This window comes from Scleropages formosus, chromosome 12, assembly GCF_900964775.1.
Source record: "Scleropages formosus chromosome 12, fSclFor1.1, whole genome shotgun sequence".
In the NCBI taxonomy this organism is placed as follows: Eukaryota; Metazoa; Chordata; class Actinopteri; order Osteoglossiformes; family Osteoglossidae; genus Scleropages; species Scleropages formosus.
Genome location: NC_041817.1, coordinates 7,822,789 through 7,838,340, shown reverse-complemented (window position 1 = coordinate 7,838,340; position 15,552 = coordinate 7,822,789). Strand labels below are relative to the sequence as shown.

At 46.7% G+C, this 15,552-nt stretch overlaps 2 protein-coding genes and 1 non-coding gene across 14 annotated transcripts in view; 1 reads left to right on the top strand and 2 right to left on the bottom strand.

The window, feature by feature from the left end:
- Nucleotides 1-10,170, bottom strand: part of LOC108940337 (calcium/calmodulin-dependent protein kinase type II subunit beta-like) — a 59,903-nt gene extending 49,733 nt beyond the window's left edge. For all 12 annotated transcript variants that reach the window (XM_029257072.1, XM_029257079.1, XM_029257077.1 and 9 more), the window contains exons 1-2: nt 10,099-10,170; nt 3,083-3,177 (exon numbers count right to left, since the gene is read on the bottom strand). In XM_029257072.1, the coding sequence (XP_029112905.1) occupies nt 3,083-3,177; nt 10,099-10,160 (157 nt within the window). In that variant the 5' untranslated portion in view covers nt 10,161-10,170. The remainder of the gene's footprint in view (nt 1-3,082; nt 3,178-10,098) is intronic.
- An 809-nt stretch (nt 10,171-10,979) lies between these two features.
- Nucleotides 10,980-11,050, bottom strand: trnag-ccc (transfer RNA glycine (anticodon CCC)). Its single transcript has one exon. It is a non-coding gene; the product is annotated as a tRNA-Gly (tRNA).
- A 2,833-nt stretch (nt 11,051-13,883) lies between these two features.
- mrps24 (mitochondrial ribosomal protein S24) lies at nt 13,884-15,519 on the top strand. The gene is made up of 4 exons (XM_018762460.2): nt 13,884-13,938; nt 14,176-14,259; nt 14,781-14,892; nt 15,064-15,519. Exons 1-4 carry the CDS (start codon nt 13,900-13,902, stop codon nt 15,345-15,347), a joined length of 519 nt encoding a protein of 172 aa, XP_018617976.1. The 5' UTR covers nt 13,884-13,899; the 3' UTR covers nt 15,348-15,519.
- Nucleotides 15,520-15,552: the final 33 nt, after the last annotated feature.

Here is a 15,552-nt window from a genome sequence, read left to right as displayed (position 1 = left end):
ATTTCAGCAAAAAAGAATCGACAAAATACATGAAAAATTACTTGTCTAATGGAGGGTCACAGTTGTCAGGAGCCTATCTCAAAAGCATAGAGCATAAGCAGAGTACACCCTGGACAGGGCAATCCCACACATTCATTCACTCGCAGCTACACACAATAAGGACAATTCAGAGACACCGGTACACTCGAAACACCTGACTTTGAGCTGTGCGAGGAAACCAGAGCACCCGGAGGAAATCTATGTGAACACAGACAGAACGTGCAAACTCCAGACAGAGCCAAGAGCTGTGAGGCACCTACGCAGCAGTACCCGCTGCACTATCATGTGACCAAAGAGGGAAAAAAAACAACACAAAGTGAGAAGATACACCGAAATAAATGACGAGAGGGAAGGGGGAGCGCTAAAAGGAGAGTGCAAATGTGGTTTGGAGCATGTGGGGCTTCTGATATTGGTTTTGAATTAGATTTTCTCAGTGATTAAAAGATTAGACACAAGCATTGCATGCTTGCTGAAAAATTGGCTCACATTAATTTCCCTCCCATTTGAATTAACGGTGATTAGGACTTTGTTCCATAAGAATTCTGTTTATGAGCAGGTTTTCAGGAATAAATTACTGGTTATGGGAGGGAAGCCTGTATTTTTGGTTTGTTTCAATTCTTGCAGCTAAATCAATTTTGTTTCACCATTTTGAGTGTTTTTGGAAAACTTTGAAAATTATTACTGGAAAAAAAAAATATTCTGATTTATTGTTCAAACATATCCACTGACTCTACCCAATTTCATCCCACATTTTTTCTGCAAAAGCTGGAAGAAACTGTCAAATCGGCGACATATTTAAAAGGCACGCGCTACGCTGATGGAAAGAATGTAAAAATGACACCACGGATTTTATTATATCGTGCTTTCCTACCATCGAAAAAGAGGGATGTAAAACAAAGTCAGTTACCTCACTGCACTGCAGGTAGCGCTGACCAATGAGAAGCCACCCCTAAGTACCGTTCTCCTGTGATCCCTGCAGAATTGTTTCAAATGACCTTCGACGTGACCCGACGTGGTCCAGCTACTGGCTCCTGCCGCAAGCTGTCCCCTGCTCTTAGTCGCAACAAAACACATCACCTTTACCCCCAAGGTAAAGGCTGGAGGGGGGAGGGGACACACCCAGGAAGGGACGCCAGTCCATCACAAGGCACTCCGAGCGGGACTCGAACCCCAGACCCCCTGGAGAGCAGGACCCGGTCAAACCCACTGCACCGCGTCGCCCCCCCCCGATCCCATACAAGGATATGCAGAAAAAATAATCAGCAAATGAAAAAGTGATGTGAGACTTTTAGAGCCCTTCAGTACACATGAGGGAGCTCAAAGTAATGTCCTTATTAGAAATAGTGTGTCCTCTTTGCCCGAACATATTGAGTGAAGGTTGTGAGTCAGAGTCCGGCAGCACGGGAGCAGAGCCCGGAGGCGCCGCTGCAGTCCAACCGAGGAGCACCGTGCCCGCGAGCGCCTGCACAGGCCTTGCTGTTGACCCGACTGCCTCTCCTCCTGACTCGGGCGACCCTCCCTCTGCACTAGGATGGTTCCCCCTGTCGACGCCCACGAAGTCTCCATCACGCGGCAGCGCACCGGTGCTCACTGTACAGGCGAAACACAAGCGATTAAAATAAAATATTCTAACGACCCGCGTTACTGTTTTGTGCGGGAAATGTGTTTATTGCAGTTGGTTAGCGTTTTGTGATGTACGGGGAATATAAAGGGGCGACTGCGTCTGCCGGAGAGAGAAAGAGGAGAGAGCCTGGGGGCGCTAAGCAAGGTTGGGAAGGCTGGCTAGACACGCAGATCCTGTAGGAAACGGGGTCCTCGGACCGAGAGCGTTATTTCCCTGTGTGCCGGTGTCCTGATAAAACGTTCGACACGAACGCTGCCTCCGCATCCTTCTTCGCTCCATCCAAACTCACAGTGCCGCGTGCCACATTGGTGTCAGAAGTGGGATGGGACAGGACCACGAGAGGCTGGATTCGGGAGCGACTGAACTACGCGCCACAATATACTGAATGATCGGGATCCGTCTTCGATGCAGAAAACACACAAATGGGTCATGCGAGTCTAAACTATGTATAATGTATTTTATCGTAAGCGGTCGCATTTACCACCCGTGTACTTTTAATGAGCGCAAGGGCTGTAACTAAAAGTGCCTTAACTACTGCCCCACTTTAGAGTAATGGGGTAAACAGCGATACACCGTGCCAGAACATATGTAAACTCATAAGTAATCTAGAACTAACTGTAAGAACTTATTGCAGTTGCAATGGATTACACAACACCCTGGGACATCAGACCCCCTCCCGTCTTCTACACACGGCCGGTTGCACACTGCGCAGACCCCCCCCCCCCCCCCCCCCCCCCGCGCACATGAAGCGCAGCGGAGACGGGAACACGCCGACCTCCACAGAGATGACGGAGAAACATCCGGGCATCTGCAACACAGCCACGCTGCGGTAGGAGCATGGTAAGTGTGTACCGCAACACCGGCAGGCACGTGCCAAAGCCGCTGCGCACGCACCGGGCAGGTCTCTGGCTGACACACGCGGAGCACTCACGGTCAGACATTTAAAAAATTAAAAAAAAAAAAAAAAAAACACATTGCCCATTTTTACACTATTAATAAGGTAAATGCACAGGAAAGGACAAGCAGCACATCGTGAACGTGACAGCATTGGGAAAAAAAAACACTCCCACACATCTGATAGTTTCTCCATGATAACGGTTATCTTTAGAGGAATAAATGTGTGCTCTGCAGGATTTACAGACTCGCTACTACTCTGGGTTTACTAACCCTGAGGAAGCGGTTAACGTCTGTAAAGCAGCCCTGCGAGCTGCGACTCATTCAGTGGATACTTATGTCCTGTAAAGGGGTGAGCAAAAGCACGATATTAGATGAAGGTTGGAGGAGCCAACGGCCGACCTCTCTTCGTCAGAGCTTCGCGGAACACTAACAGAAGTTTACAAATGGGCCCCAACAGCACCATGTGCCAGAGGAATGTTCTAGAAGACTCTGCGACCAGCTGCGTTGGTCAGGCATACCTACCTCTTGCAGAAAGCTTCTTGGTGTTGATTATTTTGGCAGCATACTCCTGGCCTGTGGACAGCTTGACACAACGGCGCACCACTGAAAAAGCGCCTCTGGGGAAACAAAATAATGGAACACGGCGTTAGAAGACATCCCGCAAACCCAGTCCAGCGCTTGCAGGCACTCGTCCTGAGCTACGCTGTCCATTTAGTGGCAAAAGCATCAGGATCAGCAAATTTGCTCACCCAAAAGAACTGAGTATCGAGAAGAAAAAAATTTACAGATTGTACAGACCATAAAATACGCATCCATCCATTATGGATCACTGCTAGTCCAGTGCAGGGTGGTAGTGGCCTGGAGCCTATCCCGTAAGCACGGGGTGCAAGGCAAGTCATGTCCTGGACATCAAACCGTTGCAGTATGATCACTTACTCACAACGGGCAACTCAGATAGCACAATCCACCTGAAACACGTCTTTGGATTGTGGGAGGAAACCAGAGCACCTGGGGAAAGCGAAGAGAGGACATGCAAACTCCACGCAGACTGGTCCAGATTCAGTGCTACCTGCTCTGCCACCGCGCCATCCAATTATATATTACTGGAAAGAAAAACAAAACGTGACGTAGGGCGCAGAAGACAGTGTGTCTATGAAGCCGGTCAATCTTCTCCTCAGCAACTCTTGGTACAAACAACACGACATTGCAAACAGATTCCACGTCAACAGTGCACTGCATACCACCATGATCATTTAATCTTGGAAAAGAACTAAGGAAAAGAGTATGTTTCGTGCACTTCTCATCATACAGATATGTATTCCATGTTTTCTGCACGCCTTGCACCTTCTCAGATCCCGCCGAGACGGCAACAATAAGACTACGTCTCACGCAAGTCTTGATCTACCTTCAACCCTATGGTTTTGTCTACTCAGCAGGCTCCCTAGTGTCACCATTTGCTCAATCAGCTCGTTCCATACCGTGTGGGATGAGCCCAGAAATCAAGAACAGGGTGCAAGGAACCTACTGAGGGACACAAATCCCACCCACACACACACCTTCATCACAAATGGAGCCAGTTCCACGTCCTGAAACGTTACTCGAGTTCATAATTTGCTTTGCCGGTTCACATCCGGCATCGAGTCGGTCACCGATGACATCACACTAGAGGAGAAAGAATCTGCATCTAATAGTCCAGAGGGCAACACCCCCAATGACAGGGATTCAAATGTCCTTCCTCCATGTGCTTTATGCTACGCAGTCGAAGCTTACTTCGCGGCGGAAACAGCCGCATGTACCTCCTGCGCTGTCCGAGGGCGAGGAGGGTCCTCATTTCCAGAGTTACATCGCGATGAACCCTCGAACGACTCGGGGCTTAAAACGAGCGGTTTGATTCCCGGCAAGATCCCTACCCTTAAGGAAGGCACTCGACAAAAGCGCGCATCCGTGCCAATGCATACGCTACCAAAGCAAAAGGCGTCGTCGGAACGAAGTGTCTGCTAAGCAACGACATTAAGAGTGGACACTGTCCATTGAAGAGGGGAGAGAGGAGGGTAACGGTAACCGAGGATCACGCCAACGGACCAGCTTCGAAGAATGAGGTTGATAGCGGAACGCTGCGGAAAACACACGTTGCAACAGGGCTCCTGCTGCCTTTATAACCCAAAAGCCTTTGTTTACACACAGCGAGATGGTACAAATGAGTCAGCGGACTCTGCAAAGTGCTTCTAATTGGCACTTGTGCCGGGCCAGCTGGCCTTTGGCGGGGGGGCTAAACTGATCTACAGCACTTCACCTGTCATCTGACCCACACAGTGAAGGTCGGGGGCCTCCAAGCCCATCCTTGCTGAAACGAAGGCTGCTATTCCGCCAGCTCTCTGGACTCCATCCGACGGACAGCAGACACAACTATGTCCATACAGAGCCCCTGGGCTGCGTTGGGGTGCAGTGTGGGTTCTAATCTGGCTCAGGGCGTGTGGAGTTTGCGTCTTCTCGCCGCGTTTGTGCGGATTCCCTCCGGGTGCTCTGGTTTCCTCCCACAGTCTAAAAACATGTCTTTCAGGTGGACCGGTGACACTAAACTGCCCACAGTGTGTAAATGAGTGCGTGCGATGAACGAGCGATGCATCCGGGGTATACCCTGGCCCGCGCCTCCCGGACAGACTCCAGACCTACGCGGTCCCGCACCGCACGGGCAGTTACTGAAAACGGATGGATGAGCAACCCCTCGGAAGGTGGCGTGCACACCGGGAACGTCAACGCGTCGCCATTCTTCGTACGTCCGGGTAAAGTGGCGTACTAACAAGACCCGAGCGCAGCTTCAACGATAAACTACCTTCAGACTCTCTCCTTCGTGCAGGGGGGGACCGAAAACCCCAAAGTGCCAGTTAAAGCACAGGGCAGCTGGTAGCGTAGTGGTTCAAGCTCTGCCTTTGAGCCCAAAGGTTTCAGACTTGAATCTCACCTGTGGCTGTAGTACCCTGGAGCAAGGTACTTACCTTACTTTGCTCCAGCAAAGTGACCGAGCCATGCAAACGGGAAAGTAAGCGTCGTTAGATGAACATTGAGAGTCGCTTTGGAGAAAAGTATCAGCTAAAGGAATAAATGTGAGAGTGTTCCAGTATCGGCGGCCGTGTTCATTCGCACGCAGGGGGGTGCCCTCGGCCTGCTCGGGGGCCCCGACGTTTGCGAACTGAGCACGCCATATAACGTGATCAACATTCATGAACAAAGGCCAGCCTGTTTAATTGAAAAAAATCAAGATTTTCACTTAAATTATGTAATTTTGCTCAAAGTTTTCCTCGGGGGGGTGTGGTGGCACAGTGGGTTGAACCAAGTCCTGCTCTCGGGTGGATCTGGGGTTCGAGTCTCGCTTGGGGTGCCTTGTGGTGGACTGGTATCCTGTCCTGGGTGTGTCCCTCCAGCCTTATGCCGTGTTGCCAGGTTAGGCTGTGACCCTGTATAGGACAAGCGGTTTGGACTGTGTGTGTTCGTTCCTTTTTTTAAGTATCGCAAAGCATTTCGCAAAAAATTATTCCGGGGAGATGCTACGCCGGACAACGCGTGACTGCAGACAGGAAGAGTCGAGGCGAGGCGAGCACTTCAGTCTGACGAGCGGCTGGGCAGCGAGAGCGCCGCGGCGCGCTGGGCGCGGCACACGCTGCAAACAGCCTGCCGGCGGGGCCTCGGACGCAATCCCGCACGCACCGCCAACAGTCTGTCGATGCCGTCTTTGGGGAAAACATCACAGCATTACTCACCAGCAAATGACAAAAAACAGAGGCGCCCTGTTCATATCAATTATATCAAATTAATTAATCCAGTCATTAAGTGGATCATGTAATAACCCCAATAACAAGAGCCAGATGCCCTCAAGAAACCGTGCAACGTTTAAATATAACATTATTTATCTGCTCTGCACATCTTCTCTCCAGGGTGACTTAAAAGGCTTACATATTTACACTGTTTACCCTTTTCGCTCAGGTTAGCGTTGCCTGAAATAGATCTGAATAAAAAAGCTCTCTGTGGGTTTGAAACCTATGACAGCATTATTTAAAGACATGCACAAACACTTTACTTTTTGAAATATTAAATAACATTTTTGAAAGTGATGTGCTGTGCAGATACACTATTGCAACAGCATACTGGCTTCTTTGTGTCACACTTTTATAGTTTCCTAAAAAACGAATTATTTACTTTTTATTTGTCTAATAAGGAGGAGCTGAATTCGTCGTCATCATCTTTCTTCCACCGGACACTGTAAATAGAGACTAATAATTCATATGTAGCTGGAAGCCCAACAGAAAAGATGCACAAACACACAGAGTCTGAAACCACTCATCCCAAGCAGGGTCACGGCAAACCAGAGCCTAACCCGGCAACACAGGGTACGAGGGGGACACACCCAGGACGGGACACCAGTCCATCACAAGGCACCCCAAGCGGGACTCGAACCCCACGCCCACCAGAGAGCAGGTCGTGGCCAAATTCGCTGCGCCACAGCACCACCGCACCCCGTATTACACACAAGACAGTTCATATTTTTGGATTCTGCTGGTAATTCAGGTTAGATGCAGTGTGCTGAGTACATAATGAATATCTTTTGAGATTTTGTGTGCGTGTGTGTGCGCGAGAGAGAGAGGGAGAGAGAACGAAAGGCGAGAGCAACTCCTGAGGAGGCTCTGCATGCAGGTGCCCAGCACTGTCCTTGGCAATAAAGTGCATTAATCCACACGTGTGAAAAGAACAGGCGTTGAAGAGGGTCTCGATGGGCACGCTGTTCTACACCATCACACACATACACTCACACTCCAAGCGAGCACAGCTCCTTACCATGCTGAACTGAGACTATTCTACAGTGAAGGAGCACAATGACTCTGGTTCATCTTGCAGGAAATAATCAAACCCAGAGATGAAGGATCCTCCATCCTTCCTGTCTTACCTTCTAGTGTATGAATATCTTCAAACTCATTTACTCAACAAAGCAAAAATGGTCTCTATTTGAGTATACAGTGCTCATTACCTCCCTGCATCAGGACACAGCGTTCTTTACCTCTGCACGGTACACTGTACGCTTGGCCAACATGCAACGGGCTCCCATTTTCAGAAATGTACTTGAAGCTACAGCAGTTTATGAAAATAGGTATCTTGTTTCTTCACACATTCACATTTACTTGCGTTCATTTAGCAGACGCTTTCTCCAAAGCGACGTACACCTCGTAGAAAATACAACGTGTTCATGACATTAGCAGAAAGAGACACTTAGATGCGGACTCATGATTCTAAAGTACAGTTAGTTTGTTACTTTCCACCATATGAACCAATGTTCATCACATGAGTAGCTCCCTCAAGGTTTATCCGTTGTCCGACAGTTATGATCTCAAAGTTATAGAGCATTAACATTTACGTAAGAATTTAAGAGGTTATTGGCAAAGTGAGTTTTAAGACCCTTTTTAATTGTGGACAGGGATTCAGCAGTTCTGAGTGAAAGGGGGGAGGCTGTTCCGCCACATCGGAGCCAGAATCAAGAACCTTTTGCGCTTTTTCTTTTGGACCTTCTGTGCATGATCATGATTCATGCCAGTGGTGTATATGCAGTCGCTTTACTTCCACACATGTGCTGTGTGGGCCATGACCATGACAAAGACACCACACTTACACACACATCTGGTGAGCCCTGCACACATCCTTTCCAGCAACACAACTCTTGTCCTATCGCTTCACAGAAGTCATTTGGCACAACAGCAGCAAACACTCATGGAAACACACACACTATCTGAAACCAGGGGACACACCCAGGACGGGACGCGAGGCCGTCACAAGGCACCCCAAGCGGGACTCGAACCCCAGACCCACCGGAGAGCAGGACCCAGCCAAGCCCGCCGCGCCACTGCACCCAGCCCTTCGCTCATTAATAATGAATTAGTTAACCAGTCAATTAAATAGTGCATTAAAACACAAGGTAACTATAATATTTTTGTTAGAATAATCACAATTAATATGTTTGTATCATCATTGTCATGCATAAAAATACCTTTTATTCTGGTCTTTCAATTCATTTTAATCGACATACTTTTTGTCATACATTTTTCCATCTCAAATCAGCATAATTCTACCCCACGGCAGTCGGAATTTGCCCAACAGTACGACTGCGCTCAACAAATTCTTGCTATTATGCAAGAAATGGGTGTAAATACTTCCTACTTCCAGTCACACTCAAATTCGCAATCAATCACAAGCATCAATTAAGGTGAATCTAATATGACACGTGAAACAGCAGGTTCTGTACTATTATTATTCATTATAAATAATATCATTTATATTAATTATTAATTAATAATAATAATAATAATATTCATTCATTTTGCTGGCACTTTTCTACAAAGTAACTTCAAATGTGAAGCTACTTACAATTATGTACCAATTTATACAGCAGGGTAATCGTACTGGATCAGTTCAGGAGGACCGTGCCCAAGGCGACTAACGCTAACATCTGGGACAGCTTTCCAGAGCGGAAAAACATCTGCCCTCATCTTGCACACTGTATTTCTTTGTATCATAACCCCCTGTGGGGTAAATTATCCGAATGTGCGTGTGTCCGAGTTTAACCCTGTCTCACACACTGACTGTGCCTCCTGGACACACTGTACAACCTCTGCTGCTGATTATACAAGTATTCATCATTACTCCTACATGAGTACACAGGAATCATTACTCCTATTTGAGCACACAGTGATCATTACTCCTACATGAGTACACAGGAATCATTACTCCTACTTGAGTACACAGTAATCATTCCTCCTATTTGAGTACAGAGTAGTCATTACTCCTACATGAGTACACAGTGATCATTACTCCTACATAAGTACACAGTAATCATTACTCCTATTTGAGTACAGAGTAGTCATTACTCTTACGTGAGTATAGAGTAATAATCACTTCATTTGAGAACAGTAATCATTACTCATGTTTGAGAATAGAGTAGTAATTACTCCTACATGAGTATAGAGTAATAATCACTTCATTTGAGTACTGTAATCATTACTCCTATTTGAGTACAGAGTAGTCATTACTCCTATACGAGTACACAGTAATCATTACTCCATTTGAGTACAGAGTGTGGCCATGAGCCCAGTATGAACATGATGCTGCTGTTTTTCCCATCTATACGTGAACACAACACACAGAGTGTGACAGCTATGAACGCACTATGCGCGCGCGCGCGCGCACACACACACACACACACACACACACACACACACACACACGTCGTACTGCTCGGTGCCGCGCCGTTCCGACGACTGACCGAGAGACCATCTCTCTCCCCCCCCACAACCCACAACCCACAACCCGCTCCTCGGTGCTCGGTCCTCAGTCCCCGTCACGCGCTCGCTCCTCAGGTACCGGTAGCACAGCCGCCTGCTGTATCGCGACGACCGGTCACGAGCGCTGATATCGCGACATTACTGTCCGTCGGCCGTGGACAGGACAGCAGGCAGGAGTAACAGAACACGACACGACACAAGGCAACGGGCTCTTACTTTCCGAGCTCCTCGTACAGCTGATACTCGTCGGTAAACCGCGTACAGGTTGTCGTGGCCATTTCTGTATATTCTTATCTTCCGAGTCAGTCGGCGTTTCGACACCCCGCTCAGCTGTGCGGCGGCGGCGCTGTCCTCGGTCTCTAATGATTACGTTCGAATCAAATTATGTCCGCAGAGGAGGTGTCTCCGGCGCTCCCCCTGGCCGCTAAAGCCGAGATATGTGTGTGAATGAAGGCGCAGCCTTGCTGGCGAGTGGACCGAGCGCCTGCCTCCCTCCTCGTCAGTCTGCAGTGTGTCGTACGCGCGCCGCCGTCGCCGCGGCGAAAGGACAGCTCTCCACCGCCCCCTACTGGAGCTCAGTGTTAACACACAGTACAGCGCGTACGCGTTCACCTCTCCGCTGAGTTGTAGCTCCAAGTACCTACTGTACTGTACTGTAATAACAACATTACTGTGTTTCACACTCGTACAGTGTTAAAATATTGAGCGTCATTTGCCCTGTTAAGTGCTGGATGAGGATACTGACGCTGAATAAAGTCTGGGGCCCGCTCGCTCCCGAGAAGGGCATTTAATCTCCATCGAGAATTGTATCAACGTATTAAAGCAGCTGCAGTAATAAATGTTACACACAATACTGAAATCGGGTACACTGAATAAATAAGCAAATATAAAGAAAACATTCCAGCTTGCTTCTCTCAATATACACACTATGTCGTGTACTGTATGTTGACACTGATCATTATACTACATTCACTCACCCATTTATTACACGGCGACTTATTCTTACCCTACTGGTCCAGTGTAAATACAGTACTGTACCTTGATCGATTTTTTTTTTTTTCTCTCTGAAAACCACTCAACCACTTGTGTAAAAGCTGTGCGCCGCCCGGGAATCGAACCCGGGTCGCAAGAATGGGAATCTTGCATGATACCACTACACCAGCGGCGCCTGAGTTCTGCAGTCCTGCTTGCTCCGATTTCTCTGTGCGTGTGCGTTTGTATCTGTGTGTTTTACTCATTATTTCACACAAAACACAGCAAAAATGCATACATATACAATTATGCAGTAGTTCCTATATGTTGGAGATGAAATACGTGTAATACCCGATTACTAGTAATAACTGATTCATCTAGTTAGTCAAACAAACCGAGGCACGGTGAACGTTCACTGCAAACGGAGGATTTTTAAACTTTTAACTGTGATTTTTTCCTAGTAACTGACACGCGTTGCGGCTCTAATTTACATGGTTTCGCAGAAAACTGCGCTTTTCGACAGTAATTAAAGCACGAGATGGAAATGATGGACACGTGGGTCGGGGCCGCATCACTGACAGTCCCGATCGTCTGTTATCTTCAGAAGAGCCCATTCATTCATTCATTCATTCATTCATTCAACATCGGCGAGGAGCGTCGCGAGCGGCCGCGTGACCCCCCGCATGTGGTTGCAGCACTCAGGGCCTTTGAAAGCGAAAAGTAATAGGAGGAGGGACAAAACAGGACAGATGAACATGATGTATGGCCCAGGACATGAGAGCTGAGACACACAGCTCCAAATCTCCATAAATGAGAGCTGTCAGGGATATACCTACTGTACTGTCATCATATCATATCATGCAGGTAGATGGTACACTGCTTGGGGGGGGTCTTTCAGACCCCAGTTTCACTTCATCTGCTGTCATCTGGATATTAATTATCCAGATGTGTCCATTTCTAGAACCAGGTCCCTCTTGTCCCCATCTGCTATCTGTATGGATCTCCACAGAGAGCAGTGTTGGGACACACAGTGTGCTCCAGGATTACATGCACTCATTTAACTGATGCTTTTCTCCAAAGCAACTTACAATGTGAAAGTTACAATTATTTACCCATTTATGCAGCTGGGTAATTTTTACTGGAGCAATTTAGGGTGAGTACCTTGCTAAAGGGCACCACAGCCAGAGGTGGGAATTAAACCTACAATCTTTAGCACTGAAGGCAATAGCTCTAACCACTACACTATCAGCCTTCCCAGCTATTTACCACGGGAGACCACTGCTTACCGCAGGATCACAGTGTTAGCTGTCAGGACACACACGTAGGTATCAGTGGCTGAATGAATGCATGGTGGTGCGGTAGGAAGATCGTGGGTCTCAGTCGGCCCATGACTCTGCCTGTGTGGAGTTAACATGTTTTCCCAGTGTTGGTGTGCGTTTCCTCCAGCAGCATTAAGTGTGTATGCTTTGGGTGAATTGGTTACTCTAAATTGCCTATGGTGTGTGTGTGTGTGTGTGTGTGTGTGTGAGATTACCCTAGAAAGGACCAACATCTTGTTAAGAGTGCTCCCTGGGATTGGCTCCAGCTCACCATAGCCGTCGTTGGACAAGTGGTTTGGTAAAAAAGGACCGTGGCTGCGTAGATATCCATAGATACCGTTGCAAACTGCCCTCTTGACGTTAAAAACCGGACAACGGAAAACTCAAAATCTGATTGTTTGCAGGAAATTAGTATATTCCACAGTTTTACTGGATTGAACTGGTCTGTGAAATGCTGACTGACATTATGAGGTCTTCTTTTTCATGTCATGAAGCAATGGCACAAGGTCTGTACAGCAGCCGGTTTAAATACTCTCTTTTGGTCTTAGCGGCAGACAGTGGAACAGTACGAGAACATGTTAAAAGTTCTAAAAGCGGATTAAGTATGAGTGATAAACTGGTGTCAGACCATTCAAATAACACCAGCACTAAGAAAAAAAATCATTTCTTGCAGCCAACAGAAAGTGAAGATGAATAATGAATCATAGTCATATATAAGAATGTAGCAGAATAATGACAGAATATAACAGAAATACATAACTATCATTTTTAGTATGTTATACTTAATTTTAATCGCACGGATGCAATTCCTTGGTAACCAGGGAAGGTAAAGAGGAGGTAATGCACACTTTACACACTGCTTAGCACAGTTGTTAAAATAAGGTTTTCATTGTAAACACAACATTGTGAATTGTCCACATTATACAGTATTATGTGTAACCTTGACAAAAATAAGTGTAAGTTCCAAAGGTGAAAAATAACAGCATCAGTCACAGTAACAAATGCTGTATTCTCAAGCATTTTACCAGAGAAACTGACTGAACACATCGGTGTTAGAATTATTCATTTTAATTTAATCCATAACACATTTGAAGGGACATTAAGATTCCACTGTTGGCATCTAGCTCCTGAATTAACAGAATCATGCGAATAGGAATTTACCCTGGTAACCCAGCCAGTGTAGTAAGCAAAGTAATACACTTAATGTGTCACCAACTTGTCTTATGTTTATTTTTGCTGCGAATTCCACCCTCTTTTTCATCTCACTTCAGTGTGTTACATGCTGCCACACATCTGTTTGTACACTGTTTTTACCAGCATTCATTGTGACTGTCTTGTCTAGCCCTTAGTTTTACTATGTTCCCCTGCCATTTTATTCCATTACAAGGAACGTCCACCACGCCGAATTCCTTATACGTGCAAACGTACTTGGCAATTAAAGTCTTATCCGCCATTAACATTAGAATAACCATCAAAATATCACGATAGGTGACTACTCTCCACTTGATAAAACCACCACTTCAGGTCTCTGACCTCCCCGAGTTAATTCAACACGCAGCGACATTTGACTTTTTCATCAAAAGCCCATTTTTTCCCATCCTCCAATAACTCCGCTGAATAAAAGGACCACCCATTTTTCATCATCCAATGATATTGCAGGAACGAAGACCCGCCCGTTGTTAACCATCCAATGAAGTCGCAGAACAAAAGCACCACCCATATCAAGATGGCGGTGTCGTTCGGTGGTGCGGGTTTAATTCTGGCCGTAAGACGTTCCTCTGTTTCGCTTCTCAGTAGTTCCTAACCTTTATTATGAAGTAAAATGGTGTTTAATTAATGTCTGTATATGTGGGTGTCTGCGTAATTAAATGTTACTGCATTGCCTATTTGGGACTGGGCCACCTGTGACGTAACGAGTTGCTTGGTCAGTCAGTGCGGTTCCACACACGGAGGGGGTGGTGATGATGTTGATCATTATCATAATTATGTGTCTCCTTCGCAGAATCATGCAGTAGCACACATGAGCAGGACGCTCTGTGCTGTTCCCAGGGCTCGAGCAATCCATTCCACCGCTGTGTGTTGCAAGGTATCAGTGTTACACCTTTGTCTGAAGCCCTCTTGCAGTTGCTGTCTTCTGACATCCTTCTCTTACATACATCTCTTCCCTTCATTATTCCCAACTCAGCAATTTTTAAGTCTGTGTGTAAAAGCTGATGTGTCTAGTCGGTCTAGGCACCGTTATGATTGATGATCTCTTGTGCTGAGAGCACATGCTTTATTTGTTGTGTGTCTTCTTGCAGTTAGTAGATAAAACACTAAGAGCCATGCAAGATACTTGGCACGCTTGAAATTAGACTCACATATTCTGCGTTGGTTAAAGCATTTTCTCATTTGGTTTCAACAATATCCAAAATGCCATGCTGGATTATGGGCAAAGGATGGCAACCCTCTCAGTGTCTCCAACAACTTCCTCTATTGCAATGAAAAAGACTCTTAACTTTCATAGAGTGTTCATTGCATCTTGTGAACTTGCAGCTTCTTGACACTTTTCATCCAATTGTGTCACGCGCTCTCTCCGTATGCATTTAACCCCACTCCTTTTGGCAGCACCAAGCAGCACGGATTCGTGTTGGGAAAGGAGACAAACCCGTGACATATGAAGAGGCCCACCCTCCACATCACATTGCCCACCGCAAGGGTTGGCTATCTCAGCACACCAGTGAGTACCAGCAAATATATGCATCCAGGATTTATATGTGACACACAGAACAAAGCAAAGTGCAAAAAGATTAATAAACAGTGAACAAACTAAATGCTGAGACCGCTCAGATTGATTGGATGGGCCTGATGAAATCCTGCTGTGATGAATCTATATTTGTTCCCTGCCTAGGTAACCTGGACAGAGAGACGGGCGCTGCGGAGAGGACGGTGGAGGACATTTTTATCCGGCGCTTCATCTTCGGCACGTTTCATGGCCTCCTTGCCAACGAGCTGGTCATCAAACGCAGGGGTAACATGCTGGTGGTGTGTGCACTCTTCACTCAGAAGATCCCTGCCTATAAGTTGTACTTCCTCATTGGCTACACTGAGACCCTGCTCTCCTACTTCTACAAATGCCCTGTTAAGATGGAGGTGCAGACAGTAAAGGATAAAGTGGTCTATAAGTACCTGTGAGGGAAATGACTTTCCAGTGGCTTTTGAGCTTTAAGGCCCAAGAGAGACTAAACAGATGTAATTATGTGCTGCATGGGACTTTTTGCCATCAGCACCATTCCGGACAGCTTTTCTGGTGTTCTTCTCTTTTCTTTGTTCCTTGTCAACTCTAGAAAACTAATGGTAGAGTGTTGAACCTCACAATAAAGCCCTTGTCTGGTTTGTA

Excerpts from the sequence above, each read along its gene's own strand:
- mrps24 (XM_018762460.2), top strand. The coding sequence starts at position 13,900 with ATGGCGGTGTCGTTCGGTGGTGCGGGTTTAATTCTGGCC. Across the intron at positions 13,939-14,175 it reads GTGCGGGTTTAATTCTGGCC|AATCATGCAGTAGCACACAT; the intron begins GTAAGACGTTCC and ends TCTCCTTCGCAG. Across the intron at positions 14,260-14,780 it reads CCACCGCTGTGTGTTGCAAG|CACCAAGCAGCACGGATTCG; the intron begins GTATCAGTGTTA and ends TCCTTTTGGCAG.